Source organism: Gopherus flavomarginatus, chromosome 12 (assembly GCF_025201925.1).
Source record: "Gopherus flavomarginatus isolate rGopFla2 chromosome 12, rGopFla2.mat.asm, whole genome shotgun sequence".
NCBI lineage: Eukaryota > Metazoa > Chordata > Testudines > Testudinidae > Gopherus > Gopherus flavomarginatus.
Genome location: NC_066628.1, coordinates 33,354,160 through 33,375,833, shown reverse-complemented (window position 1 = coordinate 33,375,833; position 21,674 = coordinate 33,354,160). Strand labels below are relative to the sequence as shown.

The 21,674-nt window shown below is 40.6% G+C and overlaps 2 protein-coding genes across 2 annotated transcripts in view; both read right to left on the bottom strand.

Moving 5' to 3' along the window:
* Positions 1–21,674, bottom strand: part of RAB40B (RAB40B, member RAS oncogene family) — a 53,043-nt gene that overhangs the window by 13,769 nt on the left and 17,600 nt on the right. The window contains exons 2-3 of the mRNA XM_050919427.1: positions 1,814–1,874; positions 663–723 (exon numbers count right to left, since the gene is read on the bottom strand). Of these exons, the coding sequence (XP_050775384.1) occupies positions 663–723; positions 1,814–1,874 (122 nt within the window). The remainder of the gene's footprint in view (positions 1–662; positions 724–1,813; positions 1,875–21,674) is intronic.
* WDR45B (WD repeat domain 45B) overlaps positions 1–21,674 on the bottom strand; it is a 65,645-nt gene that overhangs the window by 37,058 nt on the left and 6,913 nt on the right. The window lies entirely within an intron of this gene.

Genomic DNA, 21,674 nt, shown 5'->3' with positions numbered 1-21,674 from the left:
GATGGACTATTGAAATAAGGTCTAAAAGTACAAGTCCCTAGTGCAGTGATTCTCAAACTTTTGTACTGGTGACCCCTTTCACGTAGCAAGCCTCTGAGTACAACCCCCTTAATAAATCAAAAACACTTTTTAACATATTTAACACCATTACAAATGCTGGAAACAAAGCCGGGTTTGGAGTGGAGGCTGACGGCTCGTGATCCCCCACGTAATAACCTCACAACCCCCTGAGGGGTCCCGACCCCCAGTTTGAGAACCCGTGCCCTACTGCTTGAGCTTAAGGGAAAGCTACATTAGCTTTGGGCAATAACAGGCTGTTGTAGTGACTGGGGCCTCCTGGGAGGAGTAAGACTTAAGATTATGCATCAAGTTAGTGTATTGCACTATCATTTCCTAAGTTTAGTCTTGTTCTTCATTTATTTAATAAGTAAATGATACAGTCCCTTTGCTGAGGTTGCTCTCATTTCTTTCCCCTCCAAAACCCCTGTGTTGTATTCAGGAATATTACAGTATCTGTGTGCTAATTTACTTTATACAGTGAACTCTAAGAGCCAGTGTAATAAGGTTCACTACTCTTGTATATATCTTTACTAGCTTTACATTCATTCATCCATCCATCCACCAGCAATTACATATTAGAATGAAGATAGCTTTGAGCTTACCTGAGCACCTCTTGAATAGGAACGAAATATGGTGCAGAATCTCCCTTGTCCCGATGTATCCCTAAACAAAGTAAGTTACAGGATATTAAGAGAAGCAGGGCAACTTCTTATGTTAAGAGTTGGCTATTAGCAACTCATACACACATCAGCTCATATTAACTGGACAGCGTCACTCTCTTCCCATCTGTTAGGCAGTAGCAGCCACCAATACACAGAAGAGCTTTTCTGTGCTCAGCAGTTATTTACACACTAACTTGCTTCCTGTGTTAGCGTTTACCCCTTGCTCTAAAACAGGTTCTCAAATTTCATGGCACCATGACCCCTTACTACATGACCCTAGGATGGGGGGACCGAAACTAGAGCCTGCCTGAGCCCCGTTGCCCTGGGTGGGAGGGCCAAAGACTTGCTGAGGCCTATAACCTAAGCCCTGCTGCCAAGAGTTGTGGGGCTTGGGCTTCGGCCCCAGGCCCCAGCAAGTCTAAGCCAGCTTTAGCAACTCCATTAAAATAGGGTCGCAACCCACTTTGGGATCCTGACCCACAGTTTGAAAATCGCTGCTCTAAAAGAGAGTTGCTCAGCTTAACCAAAATAAGAGGACAAGAACTTCCAAGCCTTACTCAAGCCACTGGCAGTGGAAAATAAGGAATATGAATATTATTAATCAAATATATTTTACAGCACCCTGCCTTGAGCTCACTTCATCTCAAAACAAAATTGTCTCCTGGTTTATGAAAGAAAAGCCTATCTTTTGCAGCAAAAGAAAACAAAGCAAATGAAGGCTGTCTCCAGCGGAACTGAATGTGAATACAATAGGTTCTCAATAAGGGGCACTGAGCACCTAACAATATTTTGTTTATTTATCCTCGCAACACCTCATGAGGTAGGAAAGCATTATTATCCCCACTTCATAGACGGGGAAGTGCGACTAAGTGACCTGCTGAAGGTTACAAAAGAAGCCTCCGGTGGAACAAGAATTGAAGCCAGATTTCCCAAGTCCTAAGCTAGCATCCTAACCACTAGACCATTCTTCATTGCTTCACTCGGCGCTTTCAGAGTGCAGAAGACATTACCTGCCTTGATGAGTTACAGTCCACTGACTAATATTGTTTAAAAGGCACTGAGGAAGAACAATGGAACAAACACACCCTTACCACAGCTGTAGTTTTATTCGACGGCCATCCAGAAGTATTGTCGTTGTCTTGTAATCAATACCTGGAAAATAAATTTTGTTTAGAGTTAGAATCTTAGACCTACTGCATTAAAATACAGTGTCTAGATATTTATATCTTTAAAATAAGTTAACAGGAAGGAAAAATATTTCCATTAGTGCAATGTGTATGGATCAAACACATTCTGTGGATTTGAAGTTATGGAGACCGTTCAAAGTACGAGTGTGGTCTCTTCATTCAGGAGCACATTTTCCCAGCTCCGTTTAATGGGCCACCTCTCTTCCCATTCATGATTATACAACATTCTTGCAGCAATTATCTCCACTGTTCCATGTAAGCAACTGGTGTACGTTCAAGAGTTTCATGTTTTTTGAAAAACAGAATATGACACTGTCCTCTTCCCTGATCACCCTCCACAGACTTTGCTGCCATCTTGTCCTCCTTACCAACTGCAGATGCTGCCCAGCTAAATGCTATTCCTTTCCTTCTGCTCCCCTGGACATACTGCCTTGTTCATCTCTCCCCTGGAAATTACTCTCCCATGGTAGCTCTAAACCCCTGGCAGCTCTGGTTTCCAAGGACAGCTCCCATGTTCTCTCTTCTTATAAAGCAGCTGTAAGAAGCAGGGCTGGCAGCTTGTTTCTAGCTCTTTTCGCATCCTTATTGATACATTAAGGTCAGAAATGACCTTTTAAAATCAAGTCTAATATCCTGCATAGCACAGACCAGGCAATTCCACCCAGCAAGTCCTATACCAAGCCCTTAACTTTTGATTGAGTTACAGCATATCTTTTAGAAAAAAGTGAGTTACCATTTCCAGGGGTTTAAGAAATAGCTCTGTCTCCATCCCAATGGCACCTGAGACTACATTATGAATAGTACTTGTGGTGGTATGTTTACAATGCAGACACCAGTCTGCTATTAACTGGATCAGACTGGACCAAAACCATCAACCCCATTACACATGAACGACATAACAGGCTGTCAGATGTTTGCTCCTTCTGTTCATTACTAACCTGAACGGAATGGCCTTGCGGTAAAACTTGACCAAGTACAACAATATTAAGCCCTAGCTATATCACTTTCTGGGGCAGAAATGTAAGAGTCATAATTCTTTATCTTAGAAAACAGAGTCAGAAGTGGCTATGTGGTCGTGGGTGGCACTACAAAACCCTACCCTAACGCTAACTAGCATCAGTGCTCAAACACTGGGCTTGGGGTACTACATCTACAAAGCATACAATTAAGGACCTTAAAAGATCCTAAAAATACTACAGATCTTTCAAATTCAATTATTGAACATTCTTTACAAATGTGTAACAATCTGACCACTGAGCCAAACCATGCAGTAGCACTGGTAAATGCAATTCAAGTGTTCTCTAAACGTTTGGCTTTGTCGTAGGTCAGTCATTTCCTATTTAATCCAACATGCTTATTCAAGAATTCCCCCAAATCAGTGACAACGGTGGAGACTAGCTCTGAGAATGTACCCAAATGTGACTTGACTCATATTTATGAAGATTAAAGATGATATATTTTATTACCTGCAGGCAAAATACTAGATAAGCGAAACAAGACTGAAAAGAAGGGAAAATGTGTTGCTGTGGAAAAAATAAACATGCAAGGAATAGGGTTTATCACAGCTAAAATCTTCAGTAAATCCTTACCAGAGGAAGAAAAAATGGTAGCTATAGTATTGTTATTTGCCAGTTACTTAGACACACAGTTATAAAGCATTATTTTGGTGTGGGGGGGGTGTTGGGGTAGGAACACTGCACATTGTACTTCTCTGTGAATGGGCAGAAGGAGAGAAATACTAGGAGTCACAAACAGCTAGTATGGGTAACACATCTGTGAGACCAGTGCCATCTTGTCTCAACCTTGTCAACTGCACGAGCATCAGAGCTGCTTCATGTGCTGGACAGCTGGTCCACCAGCATATGGATCAACCAGTGTTCCCTTCTGCCTCCATCCTAACTGCAGAGAACTTGAGTGTGCAGGCTGGGGAGCAGCGGTTCCTCACCCATTCTGTTCCTTACCCAGTGTGTGTATCCATCTCTCAATGCCGCTGTCCACCCAGGCCTGAGAAGAAAGGGGTATAACAATTGTATGTGGTCCTGTGGCAGGGAGGGGAGAGCCTTTTGTTGTATTGTCTGTATCCGTGTGTGTATGTTGGGGGAGATCTATGGGAAGGTCTGTAATCTGTATGGTGTTTATCAGATGCGTATGTGGTGTCTGTATCGACTGAGCTGATGAACTGCAATGTGCAGGGACTGCATCAATTTTGCATGTTTTGTGTGGGATTTTCTTGATTTTTTAAAATTTATTTTTGTTTACATTGTGTATTATAGGGCAGCAGTGGGTGGGGAGGGAAGAAAAAAGTTGTTAGGTAAAATGGAAAAAAAAGAAAGAAGAAGGGACATTTAGGTGAGGGAGATAAGGCCAGAGAAAAGCATGGAAGGCAGATAGCATGAAGCTGAAGTGATATGACTGTAAGAAGAGGCAGGAGAGAACTGGTGCAAACAGCTGCTACTCAGCAGAAGAGAAAGAGCAGAATTTAAGAACTGTAGAAAACAGCTTGACATTACCATTGTCCAAAGGATTGGTGAAGATAACAGATCATAATAAATTAAAACAATGATATCGTTATCTTTCTATTTTTACACAGAAGGAAGAGATAATATCTACTAAACTAATGCCAACTGCGACCTTGGCATTTGGTCGCATCCAAGTACTTACTACGCTCAACACTACTTTTCCTATCGGATCTGATCAGATTCCAGCCAAGGCTGGAGTCATGCATCTGGGTTTGGGTCATCAGGATCTCTAAATTTGTTGTGCTATGGACTTCTTTCCAGTCTCCTTCCTGGAGTTCAACTGAGATAAAGTGCATTCTCTATAAAGTTATATTACATATTTCTGATTTAGAAAAGCCTACCTAGATACCATTCTGACCTGCTCTAACAGGTCAGAACGCTGGTTGTACAAGACTATGTAGGAAAAATAAACTAAGGTATGAATTTAGCTTATGTATACAAACAGCTAATAACAGAATCTGAACTTCTCTGCAGTTAGCATTAGTCACTGTAATGTGACTTTTAGAATGAAAGGCAAAGGCTTTTGCCATGAATCATCAGAAACAGCATGAAACCATAACAATGAGACCAATAGATGTCAATTGTGTGGTTGTAGAAGTCTAATATTCTTCTGAATGAATAATATTCTTCTATGGAATAGCTCTGTCTGGCTTCAGCTTTAATATATACAACCTGAAATCTATTTCTGTGGTGTAGAGGGAGATGAATGAGGCTGTTAGAGCAAAAAGGTACAGTTCGTATCAAGAGCCTACTGTAAGTCCAGGCAACAATAAGGTAATCTGTTTCTTCAGCTTCCTATTACACAATAAGGATTACAGAAGAGTTCTACATAAATGCAGATTGGTTCAGTAGAAATTAGAAAACAAGAAAATAAATCCTTTAACTCTGCTGGGAGCAGTATTTGAGTTTTGGTTTTGCTTTTTTAAAGAACAACATTTTAATTTGTTGTAAGTTCTAAATTGTTACGGCTCTGGCCCAATTTGTGAAAGAATGTATTCGAACTCCAAGTCAGACTTTGGAGTAATTATGCCTTATTATTATTATTTACATCTGCAAAACAGTAAAGAGAATCTGGAACAGTAATTATAATGTATCTACCATGGAAAATTCAAGTGAAGCATATCATTCACAGATATGGGCATCAGAGAGGGTCACTGACAGAGGGACAAATTAAGGACCCAGTTTGGGAAGGTGCTTAAATGTTAAGCATGTGCTTATATACCTTGCTGAATTGGGACATCCAGCTGAACAATTTCTTTGAGGTAATTATTTGTGGGAAACGTATCCCTTTCTTTTTGTAAATCATACTTGAACTGCTCCCAATTTCAATTAACATTTATTTGTAACTATTCACCGGATAGTTTGGAACAACATTTTTCAACCAATGGGTTGTTTCTGCTCAACTTGAATACTATATTTACTGTTTGTGGCCTGTGAGAGATCACCTAAGCTACACTGTACTGTTTCTGCTCCTTGGCTGGATGGCAAACTTTTAAATAAAAGGGAGAGAGGGGGGAAAAAAAAAAATCAGATAACTAGTGAACACTCCTGTTTGCACACAAATGCCTTTGCTCACATACAAACATGGGTATCCATATATAGAGTAGCCATTTCTCTCCAAACAAGAGTCACGTGAATTATTTCAAAAGCAAACAAGGCAGAACAAACATAGTCAAAACAGCATTTCAGGACTGAAAATAAAATTTGAGCTGCTCTAAATTCAATTATGGTTTGATAAATATGGCACAAAAAAGAGATTCACTAGTCCCTTCATATAAAGCGTCATTAAAAGTGCAGTTGGCTGACAGTATACTACTTTTGAAGAATACTTTATTTTTATAAAACCAAGGAAAAGCAAAGTTAAGGCTTCACTTAAACAAGTATCATAACTCCACTCCTGTAAGAGATACCTTTAGAAAAATCAGGTCATATTACTGTCTTCAACCATAACCTCATTTTATCCATGATCATGAAGAACAGAATGTTTTAGTCTTACAATGCTTGTGCCACTTTACAGACTTATGAACCTTTTGAAGGAAAAATTCTCTCCCATCCTCCACTGACAATCACCCTAGTGATTGGGTTACATTTTTAAGTCTCTCTCTATAGAAAGGGGTTAAACTTTTTCCCTCTACAAAAACTGAATGTCAGTCTCCAGCAGTCATTTAATGAGCTAGACCAGAGGCCCCCAAACTTTTATTTGCTCAGTCCCCTTTTGGAGATTCATGTCCCAGGCACGGACCCCTTGGCAGAGGGCAAAAGGGGGGTGGGGAGGGGACTTTGATGGTGTCCAGTTTGGACCAACACACACTGGTTACCCTGAAGAAACAAGAAAAAACTCATAACCAGTCAAGTCTTTCAGCTTGTTGTGCACCACCAGGGGGAGCACCCCACAATTTGAAATGTTTGCTAGCTGACATTCCCTAGAGATGTTACAAATGCAAGAGTTAAACTTCTGAAGTTAGACCTTAAGATAACGAAATTTTGGTGCTATCTTCTAGATCACTGCTAGGGAAATTCAATAAAGCAAGTTTTATTTCTTGCCTGATTTCTGCTACAAAATTGCACAAAAAAAAAAAAAAGTGCATATTTTACTTTTTTTACTCCCAGAACACCAGTAAATTTAGGAACTTATAATTCAGGGATCCCTTGTCAATTTCACTTCAAATTTGGTAAAAAAAAAAAAAAAAAAAAGTTTTACCCTGGCCCCAGATCCAATCTCCCAATGGTGAGGCCACTGAGATTTTTGTGTTTTTAAAGGAGTGCAACCCTCCCCCTACAAAAATAGACTTACAAATGGACGTCAGTTGCTATTTTAACTATAGTGTGACTAACATTGCTTCATAAACTGAACTAGCATTACTGCAGTAATTACCAGTGCCATAGGAAACATTTCCAAGTATAGAGCTATAAAAATGTTTGTGGCTATTTCTGATGATATTCAATACTGGCCTCGTATACATTTACCAGTGCAGCTGCTAATATTAATTTGTAGGAGTTGCTACTAACAAGCTTTTTTAAAATAAAAGCATTATATAATATCTTTTGGGTCTCAGTAACAAAGTAGTTTCCTAAAGATAATAAAAGTCATATTTACAAAAAACCACCAAGAAAAGAGAAATTGATCAATAAATGAAACAAAAATACAGAATGCCACTCTGAGACACACCACTGTCTGTTAAATGATATCCTCATGTGAATCCGCCAAAGTCTATTTGTCAGCAGAATTGCTTAGGTACATTAGATTATTTGACTTTCTTCAATGAACATTTTCTACACAGAGTGAATTTAAAAAAAAATACTCACATTTCATTCATACAACATTACTAAGAAAGTTTAATTTAATTTATCATTTTCAAAAAATACACCTCTACCCTGATATAACACTTTCCTCAGGAACTAAAAATCCATACCACGTTATAGGTGAAACCCCGTTACATCAGGGTAGTGGTAGCAAGGCTCCAGTGGCGATTTAAAGATTCCAGCTCTGGCTGTAGGGAGCCCCAGGCCCTTTAAATCGCCATCCGAGCCCTGCTGCTGGAGCCCCAGGGTAGCGGCAGCAGGGCTCCGGCAGTGATTTAAACAGCTCCAGCGCTGCGGGGAGCCCAGGCCCTTTAAAGCGCCGCCCGAGCCCCGCTGCTGGAGCCCCGGGGTTACCGCACTATATGCGAACCTGTGTTATATCAGGTCATGTTATATTGGGGTAGAGGTATACTTTTAAGTCTTGTATTTCAAATAACAGCCCCACTCCATTATTGCTGGACAACCCTACATAAACAAGTTCAGGAAATTGGTTATCATATTGATGCTCACAAACAACAGAGGAAGATTGTGTGATTGTTTTCTTTTAAAGCTCACCTGTTTTGTTCATATAGGCAAGATTGATTTATAATTTAAAATGTATAAGAAGCCTGTTAAGTATATATCCTTCTCTTAGGAACAAAAGACAGAGTACAAGGCAAATAACTACCTATACCCTTATTGTACACATAACCAGTACCTTGTAGGACACAGATTTGCAAGCTTCTTTTAAAACAAAAACAAAAAACAAAAAACAAAAAAAAGAAAACCAATGAAATGTTATGTAGGTGTATTAAAGTAAGTCACACAACAACCCCAGTGAAGTAGTGTGAATGAAGTGGTTATTTGCATTAAAAAAATACAATTGTTACTTCCTTGAGCTTAAATCTTTGCATTTCAGTTTTTATGGCACAGCCACTAACTAATCTCAAATCAGTTCTGTGTTTTGAAAATGAACTCTGACACCTCCTGAATGAAGCTCATGTTGACAAGCCTGGACAGATTCTTAATTATTCTCACAGTTGCATTTTGATCAGAATGGCACAGAGAGTGTCTCCATTATGTCAAGACAAGAGACTTAACAGCAATATCAAATGGATAAAAAGCTATGCATTAGGGTAAGTATTGTGTCACCCTTGCTTGGATTTAGGCAGGTTATTAGGGAAAAAAGAACAGGAATACGCATGCTTTCAATAAAAAAAGGTTTCAAAAGACAAAATCCTCTCACTTGCAGGATCACCCCCCACCCACCCCCTCAATATTCTGTTCTTCCACTTCACTAGGACCACTTCTTCCACTAGGACTGGTCTAGATAATACTTGAGTTGCCACAAGTGCAGGGGACTGGACTAGATGACCTCTCAAGGTCCCTTCAGTAGTGCACAATTTTATTCAGTGCCATATTTGGGCTTGACAAATCCAAAGAAACCAATTTTCTGTACTTTTTGAGATAAAAATTAATCCTTTAATCTTTGTACTTGACACACAATAATATTTACATTTTACTTTTTAAAAGAACTCAATTTTCATTAGCTTATTTTCCCCTTCCTTTAACTGTACGCATATTGTGTCAGCTAAATTCACACACTAGTGTTTGTCAGACCCCAATCACCCATCACAGTACTGATCAGCAACTTGCATACTTACTACAGTTGATACAAGAGACCATCACCTAGTCAGTGAATTCAACATTAAGACTGAAAAAAAATTAATAGATTACCTAGAACAACTTCATCAGATGCTCTGCCCATCTTCCATAAGCTTCTGGATTCCAGCAAACCAAGCCCCACCGTAGCAGTGCACAACTCCATCAACTTGCACATATTCAACCAGTGATAGCTGATTCCACCCACTAGCCAAAGCCTCTTCTCCTGTCACCACTATCACCACCCATTCCTCACACACACACACACACACACACACACACACACTTACTTCTAGACATTTCAGTGTTATTTTTTCCTAAAGAATAACAAATTTGATGTGTCCATCATTTCCGTTCTAAAATAGCTCGAGTTTTTATTTACACATTGAAATTACAGTCTGTTCTTCATAAGAAAGCCTTTCATGCATGTTTATGTATTTCAAAGTGATGCAGGAGTTCAAATTCCATCCATCACCCCTTATCCCTCCCTCCAAAAAAGACCACACCATGACAAAAACCACTGATGCACAATTCAGTAATTGTTTATTTTAATAAGATGTTAAAAACCAAGGCCTATACTTATGAATATCATTCCATAGACAGTTTATACAAAAATAATCAAATTAAAATAAAATAAAATAGGGCTGCATCTCTTAACGTTAATGTAAAACAAAGGTCAGGTTTAGTGTCAGAGCCATTTTTGCCTTCTGGATACTTGTCATTCAGAATGATCATTCTCTAACTTCCAATCCCGTCTGTCAAACTTAATTACTGTACTAAAAACTATATGTTTAAAGTGTACAGACTATACACATACTGAGAAAAATAGAGTCTTGGCTCCCAAGTTATTGGATATGTAAAATGAATTATAATACACTCTCTCATACTTTAAGGGAAGCTGTTGTTTCAGTCATCCCCTGACATGCTAAAGATCCCAGGCTGCATGGTAAATAAAGGTGAAGCTCACTCATCAACTGTGACACCCAAATATTAGCTACTGCCCTTTCAAAAGGCTTGATAAAATCCTGTCCCAAATTATTCATGTAAATGGTTCATCCATCACAGACATTGATCTGACAGTTGCATCAAATGATTAGCATCAATGCAATTTCAAGAGAGTCAAAGGATCTTCCTGCTGCCATGTCCCTGGATGCAGAGAAGGCCTTTGACTGTTTATCCTGTCATTACCCATTTTTTTTTTTAAACATACTTGCCACTCAATTTACCTCTGGATTAAACTTCTTTATATGAATCCCTTTTCCAGGGTGGTTACTAATAGCATTATCTCAGAACCATTCCCAGTTCACAGGGGTACACGACAAGGATGCGTTTGACCTAGCCCTAGTACCGTTAGCTATTGCTGTCTGTATAAAACATAAACATGGAATCAAGATAAGTCAAACAGAGCACAAGATCATGCTTTATGCTGACAATGCTCTTGGCCTAGTATCCAAACCTGAAGATTCTATTAAAACTAATAAATGCATTTGGACACCTCTTGGGACATAAAGTCAATAGGGAAAAAGCAAATTCTGGGCATAAGCAAAATGCTAGTAGGGAATTTCTGACAACTGGAATTTTAGGTGACATCCCAAACATATGAAATATTTAGGGATGCTCACCCCCAATGACGTTGAGAGTCTGGTAAAAAAACGATCTAGAGCACACTTTAGCCGAGGCAGCACGAGATCTGGGCAGATGGTAAACCCTAATCCTTTGAGGCAAAATTAGCATTATTAAAATGAATGTGTCTCCCAGAATATTGCATACCCTGAGAGGTTTCCCAGGTACTATTTGTCAGCTTTATTTTAGGAAAATTAATGACATTTAAAAAATATTTCTCTAGTGGGTGGGAAGCCAAGAGTGGCTTTCTGTACATTGTAATTCCCCAAAACATCCAGAAGCTTCCAAAACATTTCCCCAGTTTGAAGCATCATCATACAGCCTTTATCCTTAGGCTGACAGTCCTGTGGCTCCAGAACATAGTAGGATGATCACTACGATAATGGATACCGCCTTAAAACTAATTTCCCAAAACTGTGTTTTGAGATACAGCCCATCATCTTAGAAAGTATCCAACTCATGGAAAGCTTGGTTCTCTAGAGCAGTGCTTGTAGTCAAACAATTCATATTCCACAGCTGGAAGAGCAGGCTGGCTCCAGGCAAAGAAGCTTGGCTCAGGAACTAGGCTGACATGACAGCTAAAAAGCAGGTAATGTTCCAGAGAAGAGGGACCTCAGATAAATTTGAAATTTTTTTTAGAAACCTTTGATTAATCTCTAGCAGATGGAAACTGCAATGTCACTCTCCTTTTCCCTCCCAGCTTCCCTTCCTTCCTTTACTTTTTTGTTCTTTTGTGTCGTCCTCCCCCGCCATTTTCCCCTCATTTTGAAAAAAAAAAATCAATAAAATATAAAGAAAAATAGAGTCAATTGAAATTACAAACTAATCTACAATATTTTAAATCCTAAATGTATTTTTTGATTCATTAACTCAGTCATAAAGCACAATTAAGAAAGTAATCATACACAATTTGCTGATTCCTGAATATGACAGTTTTCTCATTTGAAACAGACAATGTTCTGGCTGCAGGCACATGGACAGAACTCTTTCCATCCTTTCACTCTGACTGCCTAGTTCCCTTTAAACAGCCAGAATATTGAAATTTACACAAATTCTACACTCACACGGGGTGTTCTTCAATCATTAGATAAAACCTCCTTTGTAGCTAGAGCTCCATCTTACACAAATTTTAAGAATGCTGTTGTAGCCATGATGGTCCAAGGAAATGAGAGAGACAAGGTAGGCAAGATAATCTCTTTTATTAGACCAACTTCTGGTGGTACAAGCTACAAATTTTCGAGCTTCACAGAGCTCTTCTTCAGGTCAAGTGAAGATCTGAAGAATGGCTCAGTGAAGCTTGAAAGCTGGTACCTTTCACCAACAGACAATTTGTCCAGTAGAAGATATTACCTCACCTACATTGCCTTTCTCATAAACTTTAAGAGTCAGATTACTTAGACTTTGGCGACTCCTTCAGAAGACTTCCTGTCAGCTTTAACCTATATTATTGACTCCAATACTATATCAAACTAGTACTGTAAATAAAGTTTGTTGTATATTTTCCATCAGTTGCCTTTCTTCATTAAAAAAACAAAACAGAAAGCAACAAGTACTAAACCAAAAAAGCCCAGTTTGAAACAAAAACAGACCTTTGATTTAAAGAACAAGGGGATAAAACCTTTGTGTTTACAACTATTTTTGTTTTCCTCTCACTATTTGTGCCACTAGATGAAAAATGGAATTGTTGATAGTCATGTTGTACACCAAATCCAGACATTTTTTGATGGATTTGGTATACTTGCTTTTTAAAATCCAGATTCAGTTTACAGTAATGTAATCTAAGATGACTACATACACTAAACACATAGGAAAAATATTTGTTCAGAAAAGAAGGAAACTCCATTTGGCATCAGCTAGTGAATTGTCTTAACTGAAGTAACAGCCAGTGAACCATGCCTATCACTATAAATAGAAAGGAAGCAGAGAGCAAACTGAAATCACATTTAATTCTATCCTGTCCTAATATTTACTAGTAAGTGATGAAATAGTCTGTTTTTATCTGCATATCACTACAGACTTATCTTGCCATGGGAATTGGAATTAAAAAAAAAAAAAAAAAACTTTCCACTTCAAAAGGAAGCATCAATTACAAACTTCAGTTCAGCGTTTCCTCTCCTCCCTTCATCTAAAGGAAAGGATATCTGAGGCAGGCAGTAGCTCCTTAACTGAATGCTTACTACAGATTTCAGTTAGCATCCTCAGATGAAAGGTGCTATATATAATACTTGTGTTATATATATATATATATAACACAAGTATTATTAGCATTACCAGGGGGAAAAAAAACTCATGCTTCCCTTATTTTGGTGCATTTTAGTCATGGCTTTCAGAAAAGCAGAAGCGAATATCACCCTGCAAGTTTCAGAAATCTCAGAAAGCTCATCAAGATTTATTTTTTAGAAAGATACAGGATACTATACAGAAATAGTATTTCTCTCCCCTTAAAGGGAATGTATGAAAGAGGTGGTTCTCCTTCAATTTATTCTGTAGGAGGTTGGCCCTGTTTCCTTAGGGGGCCTGCTCCTCATTGGGAGATTTGACATAGACTAGCATGAGAGCAGGAACAGACCTTGGATACTCCTACCTTCTATCCTGGGAAACCACTTGCTTATGGTCATGACCACAGGATTTTACACCATCCCCTCCCCAAGCTAATCCCTCCAGCATGTGTGTGTGTCCATCCAAATCAAAACCAACAGAGAATCTAACTCTTCACTAATTATCTGCCTCTCCACACAAATGTGTTTTGCCATCCCAAAGCAGTTTACTTTCACCAAAATGACACACATGCTGAGGCTACCCCTCTGGTCAGCAATGCTGAGAATTAAGTTTATTTCAGAACATGTTACAAATTAGAGAAAATAATGTGATTTTTTATAAAATCTAAGAGTTTTTTAAAAATCCTATTATCTGGGGGTTTTTTTAAATCTTTTTCAAACAGCAGTTCTTCCCCTATACAAAACTGATACAAGATCTAATGTAAGAGTGTCAGTGTTGCCTTGGAATGGTTTTCTAACTAACACTGTCAAGTATTTGTAGGTCTCAATCCTTTTCTCAATTTCACATTAGCATACCAATGGCTGGTTTTGCGCTCATTTTCGTTTTTGTAAATTTACAGTCCAGTATTTGTTGCTATAGGCTAGGGGAGGGGAGCTTGGGAGACGGTGAAGGAAGAAGAGAAAATTGTTTTACACAATAAGATATATGGAACTATATGGGCAAGTATAAAGAGAATTTGGCACTGTGTACACCCGCATGTATGCTTTTATGGCGTTCTGTTTTTTAAATCCTTCAGCAAAGTGAATGTATGTGACGGTTATTTGTAATGGCTTTGAATGCACAAAATGCCAAGTGGTTTATTCTCAGAGAGTCATTATCACATAACAGCAAACAAACAAGAAGTCCACAATTTGCCAGCGCTAGACAGACTACTAAGTTTATTCCTGATCTGCAAGCAACTGAGCACAATGATAAGAGTGCCAAATACTGTACTGAAGTAGCAGTAGTTTGAAGGCCAATAGGTAGATTTTGTCTTTTTAACAGGAGGGTCATGGAATTTTTAGTGATGGCATTTATATAACAACTTCTCAAAACACCACAGTTCCCTGTTTTGCTTTATGTTCGTAGAACAACTCGCACAATGGGGTCTGTGTGTGGTAATGCAAAGTAACAACAACATTCTGAAGAGTAACAAAATTGAGGTGAAGTTATGGATCTTACCTACCTCCTATATTGCACTTTTCATCTGAACATTCCTCTACTACCTGTTTATTTCCAAATGATGTTAGTCAAATTGTATTATGGTGCTTTCACCATACACTTTGCCAAAGCACAAGGACATACACACACTTACACAGGATTTGGAGGGGGAGACTGTCATAAACAGATAGCTAAGGGTTAATGTTCTTTTACCTGTAAAGGGGTAACACCAATAACCTGAAACACCTGACCAGAGGACCAATCAGGAAACAAGACTTTTTCAAATCTGGGTGGAGGGAAGTTTTGGGTGTGAGTTCTTTGTTCTTGGTCTTGTGTCTGTGGCCTCTCGGCTCTGAGAGTGATTTCTCTATCTCCAGCTTTCTAATCTTCTGTTTCCAGGTTGTAAGTACAAAGATAGTAAGACAATAGGTTTATATTGTTTTTTTGTATTTACATGTGTGTAGTTGCTGGAGTGTTTTGAATTGTATTCTTTTTGGATAAGGCTGTTTATTCACTTTTTTTTTTTAAGCAATTGACCCTGTATATTTTCACCGTTATACAGAGACTATTTTTAATGTATTTTTCTTTCTTTTTATAAAGCTTTCTTTTTAAGACCTGTTGGAGTTTTTCTTTAGTGGGGACTCCAGGGAATTGAGTCTGCAACTCACCAGGGAATTGGTGAGAAGAAGAAGTCAGGGGGAAAATCTCTTTGTGTTAGATTTATAAGCCTGACTTTGCATACCCTCTGGGTGAGGGGGGAAGAAAGATTAGCTCTCTCAGTACTTATGTTTCCAGGACTGGAAACAGGGAGGGTGGAGTCCCTCTGTTTAAATTCACAGAGCTTGCTTCTGTATATCTCTCCAGGAACCCAGGGAGGGAACACCTGGAGGGGAGGAGGGGGAAGGGAAATGGTTTATTCCCCTTTGTTGTGAGACTCAAGGAATCTGAGTCTGGGGGTCCCCCAGGGAAGGTTTTGGGGAGACCACAGTGAGCTAGGCACTGTATAAATCCCTGGCTGGTGGCAGCTTTACCAGGTCCAAGCTAGTAACTAAGCTTGGAGGTTTTCATGCTAACACCCATATTTTGGACGCTAAGGTCCGGATCTGGGAAAAAATGTTATGACAGAGACAAAAAGAAAATACTTAAGCTAACATAGTAACTCAGCCTACTAATATATTTTATACCAGATGGTCCCAATTAAAGTCATTGTTACTTATAAAATAGTAACCACATTTTAGAGTAATACATCAAGTTAGTTCACATTGTCATAAAAAAAAATAATGATGCCAGCAATTTGCTGGTGTGCCAAAACCACTGCCTTTAATGCTGTCTCATTGTTTCCCTGTACTCCCCTGTTGACCTGTCTGTATCCATCTGTTGTCTCTTATATTTCGACTGCAACCTATTTGGGAGGGAGACGATCTTTTTGTTCGGTATTTGAACAGCACCTAGCACAACAGGGTCCTGGTCCATGACAAGGACTCCTAGGAGCTACAATAACATACACAAATAGTACATTTAATGGCAAAATTAAACCCAATTCCACTCCAGGGTTGCCAACTGTCTAATCACACAAACCCAAACACCCTTGCCCCACCCAGCCCTGTCTCTAATGCCCCACCCTGCTCATTCCATCCCCCCTCCCTCCATTGCAGGTGGCTCGAGCAGGAGTGAGTGTGGGCTCTGGGCTGGGGCCAAGGGGTTCAGAGTGTGGGAGGGGCTCTGGGCTGAGCCTGGGGCAGGAGGTTGGGGTGCAGGAGGGGTTGCAAGCTCGAGAAGGGAGTTTGGGGGTTGGAGGTGGCTCAGGGCTGGGCCAGAGGATTGGGGTGTGGGAGGGGGTACAGGCTCTGGGAAGGAGTTTGGGTGCAGGAGGGGGCTCTGGGCTGGGGTAGGTGTGCAGGAAGGGGTGTGAGGTGCAGGATCTGGGAGGGAGTTGGCGTGCAGGAAGGGGTGAGGGGTGTAGGCTCCAGCAAGGAGGCACTTACCTCAGACAGCTCCCAGTCAGTGACGCAGCAGGGTTAAGGCAGGCTCCCTGCTTCTCCTGGCCCCGCGCCGCCCCTGGAAGTGGCCAGCACGACTCTGTGGCCCTGGGTGGGGGGGAAGACAGAGGACTCCGCACACTGCCTGCACTCGTAAGCACCGCCCCCACAGCTCCCATTAGCTGCAGTTCCCAGCCACTGGGAGCTGTGGAATCAATGCTCGGGGCAGGGTACTATGAAGAGACCTGTTCCCCCCCTGGGGCCACAGGATCGTGTCAGCCACTTCCAGGAGAGGCATGGGGCCAGGGCAGGCAGGGAGCCTGCCTGAGTTCTGCTGTGCTGCTGAATTTTTAGCGTCTAAAATCTCCTGGTTTGGCTTTAGTAGCCTCCAGGAGATGGTCTGATTCCAGGAGACTCCTGGTGAAACCAGGATGGTTGTCAACCCTACTCCACTCTGAAGGAAAACAATTTGGTTTAAAAATTAAAGTGTACTATCAGCTGAAAAGCCATTCCATCAGGATTACTCTGCTTTCTGCCTTCCTACACCTTCTTCCATCTATTGCTGCCTTATTATCATAGTGGATGGTGGAATTATGACACCAGTGGAGAGTCAGTCCTCCCCTTTAGTTCATCTGCATACTACAAGTCTGTTGGTAAAAGCGTCTTACAACTCTAAAACCTCAATTTAAAAAGAATAACTCCTCTCTGGGGCAGAGTCTGTCTTCTTTGTGCTTCTATAGTGCCTAGCATGTTGTGGGTCTTACTGGAAACACACACAACTTCAACCTCCTTATCTTCTGCCCCCTTTTTTGTGGTATACACAATCTCTATGATTTTATGTTTGCTTGAATTATGTTCAGGCATTCTGCCCATACAGGAAAAAACAGTAAATGGATGCTTGGCAGATGCGAAGTACTCTGACACCACAAAAAAGTACCATGACTTCATGAAAAGTTGTCATATCTAAGCTTCCCTAAGTATCTGCTTTTGGATTAATGTGCACACCCAGTTGTTTAGGCGTATTAACTGCTCATTTGCCTACTAACTATAACCTAAGTTCTCTGTAAGCTGTGCAGCCACATTGGCCACCTAGCAGCTTATTTAGCACTGCACAGGCGCTCAGGGAACTCATCCAGATGGGACCTGCCGTAGATGGGGCAGGGGCGCCCTCCTCGCAGCCCCAACTCAGCCCCAGACCTGCCGCGGCCAGGAGAGAGACAGCCCGAACCCAGATCCAGCCCAGACCAGCCACGGCATCCCTTCCCTGGCCTCAACTCAGCCCTGGCCCAGCCCTGCCACGGCTGGGGGAGGGGTGCCTATCCCACAGCCCCAGCCCCGGAGCTGCCGTGATGGAGAGAGGTGCCTCTCGCCCCCCAGCCCAGGTGCTGCTGCGGGGAGAGAGAGAGAGCTGCAGAGAGTTCTCCCTCCTGTGCCCCAAATCACTCATTCCTGGCCCCACCCCAAAGCCCGCACCCCCAGCTGGAACCTTCACCCCCCATACACCCCAGCCCTCTGCCCTGGCCCTGAGCCCCTCATCCTTGGTCCCACCCCAGAGCCCACACCCCAACCCTCTGCCCCAGCCCTGAGCCCCTCATCCCCAGCCCACCCCAGAGCTTGCACCCCCAGCTGGAGCCCTCAAACCCCTGCACCCCAATCCTCTGCCCAGCCCTGAGCCCCTTCCACGCTCCAAACCCCTCTGCTCCCGTCACATGAATTTTGTGATGTGCATCAATATGAAGGTAATGTGTCACACATCCCCTCCATATTGATGCACAACACAAATTCATTCTGCATGTGGGAGAAAAATTAGAGAGAACTCTGACTATAACTGTTCAGCTTCTTGTTATACATTTACACAAAGGCAAGGTTGGAAGGGATGTACACAGAGCTGTTACAATAACGATAAAGACTGCTTTCCAGTTCTTATGAAACTTTAGTTTACTTACTTCTCAAAACACAAAGTTTAAAACACAGTCAGAGCTTGTACTAGAGAATAGCTTCAAAACTCAAATAATATTGAAAACAGATGCAATACTTCACATTGTGCAACATATTCCAGAAGAAAAACACAATGGCCTCTCACATCTTGGCACTTAATAGTAAACAAGTTTAAAATATTTGGCTGAAGAGAATCATGTATTCTTGAGTTACTGAAGTCAGCAAGAGTCTTTGCAATGATTTCTTCAGGCTTTGGATCAGGCCTCATATGAAGAAGCTGATCCTAAAGGAAGGGACAAACCCATTTCAGTTAAAAAGATCAAGCCATGTTTATGAAATGGGACAAGATGCAGCCAAGTTTCATAATTTGTATTTTGTAAATCTACACTGTGCTACCACAAGCACTCTCAGAGGTCATGATGACCTTTGCTACAATGCAGCAAGCTTTGAAAGAGCAAGGGGAGATCCAAAGTACAGCAGTAGTGTCATAATGACAGCATTCTCCTGAACCTATATATTGTACATTCAAATGGCAAAAAGAAGAGAATATTTGAAAAATGTTTCTTCAACCTGAAAGAGCCGCATATTAAGTTCATCCTCTATAGTAAAACAAGGCCAAAGTTTGTATTCCCAGCCAGTGCGCATATTATTTATTATATACATATACACACACACACACACATATATATAATATATATACATAAACGAACACACAAACACACATATATATACATACACACATTTTATATTACATATATATACACACAGACACACACAAACAAAATGGCCATTTAACTAAATACTAGGAAACAAATTCTTATTGATGAATTCCTAATTCACTCATGTCCCATTCAGTAAGCCTTGTCATTGATTCAGTCTCCATTGAGATTTCTTTATGCCCTGAATGTTTCATGACCCCTAGATAACATCTTTGCATCTAACCTTGGAACCAGGACTCCCCAGGCTAAAAGCTACTGTCCTGAAAAATCAGAGACACCACCCATGCAGCAGTGGTACTTACAAAGACAGAGATTTCACCAGAAACTTATGTTTCCAAGCGCAGTAGAAAAACTACATTGGCACTTCTAATATGTGAGATTCTAAGTCACTTTACAAATATTAATGAATTCAAACACCCCATGAGGAACGTTATGGGGATAAAACTTGGCTGCCCCACTTTACAGATGACAATCCTGCAAATCTCAGAGTTCAAAAGTCATGAGACCCCCACAAAAACACACACATACATACAATAAATCCCATGCATTTGTTCTAGCTTCTGATTGAACTTTCAGCAGAAAGCCTCTCTACACCAGTGGGTGCACTCATCTTTCAGGACAAAAACGCAACACAAAATGCATGGAAAAAATGGGGTTCTCCTTTTAACAAGGACTTCTCTATCATAACCTATGGTGTGACACCCTCTCTTTCATGGTCCCGTCTTCACACTCCAGTCCCTGGATCTCCCAGTTTCTTTTATCCTCTCTCCAGCAAGCTCCAGCTTGACAGCGAAACTGTTCTGCTCCTGACAGAGTAAGCAAGATAGGAATCTTTTCCAACACTTCCTGCCATTCTACGTGGATTAACTCCCAACCTTCCTTAGTACAATGGAGAAAGATCCAGCTCCCTTGTGCTCTCCCACACTGCTGTTTCTGTAATATTCCCCTTCTCTGTAGCTACTCTGAGCACAGGAACGACAGTGAGCTGCCTGCTCAGGAAATGTAACCAAAGTCAGCAGCAGAAACTGCAGGCAAATAAATCAGAAAATCCAAGTTACTCACAGCCCTTCACGTGATCCTAGACAGAGCAGAAAAAAAGTTGCTCCAAAATTATGGTACATATAATAGTCATGCAATGCTGGCAACTCTGATGACACTGACACAGACACAGACAGGTTAGTTTACTTGTTCATGATACTGAAGAATCCATGGCAGAACCAGGAACACAATATGTAGATCTCTCAACCCCTTACAAATACAACAAAGTCATCCTTCCTATCAAGGACGGAACTCTCGGATCAACTGGAATCTACAGGGACATATTAACAAATAGGTGCATGAAATCAGGCCTAATGCACAGCAATTTTGGAGACTTTGGAGGGGATGCCAAGTGAGCAGAGAGAAGCAGCAGTAAAAAGCTGAGTCTTCAGTCTAGAGTTGCCAGCATTGCATGACTATTATTTGTACCCTAATTTTGAGGCAACTCTTCTGCAGCTAAATGGTGGTCATGCACAGTGAAGGAGCCACACACCCTCTCTTGGAGTTAATGGGGGTAGGGAGGGTACATATAAATGGGGAGAAGCCCCTCAGGGAAGATCTGCGGAGCTAGAGGAGGATATTTGGCTTTGTGGAAAGATCATCAGGATGTTGACATGCCACTTCAGAAGTGTATCAAAACTAAAAAGTTTAAAGACAACAATGGAAAGTGAAAGACAGCAGAAATATGAAAACATTTAATGCACTCAATGGGTTAATCTAGCCTGGCAGATTGAATGTATATCCTGTCATGACCCACCTAGTTGAAATAGGTTATAAACAGATTTATATATTTACCAAAACAAATTTTATCACTTATCCACTTCAAACCCTACAGTTATTTCCATTTAATGTGTAGTGCCAAGGCTGTCATTGCTATGTTTAACTTTGAAGGAAACATTGATGTCAGCACCCTAGCATCCACAAGTAATCCACAACAAAAGCACTGCTGCACAGAAATAGTTCTGTCTTTCTCTTACACCAGCTGAGATTTATTGGGAAGCAAAGAGCCAAAGAGATTTAAGTGAAACCATAATGCTGCCCAAGAGAATATGCCTTTTCCAGGATGGGGAAAAAGGTGAGATACAAGAGACATCTCAAAAAAATATTGGGAACTATATAGAGTGTGGTCTTTAAAGCAAGATAATAATTTCAGTGTAATTAGTTATGCGTATAAGCCTTAATGCAAATTTTTATGAAAAATGCTTTACAAGGTAAGAAAAAAGTAACTCTAAAATCATGTATGGCTATCATTGCTACACAAGCACATACATTTCTAGAGCAAGTTAATGAAAATGGTCTACAACAC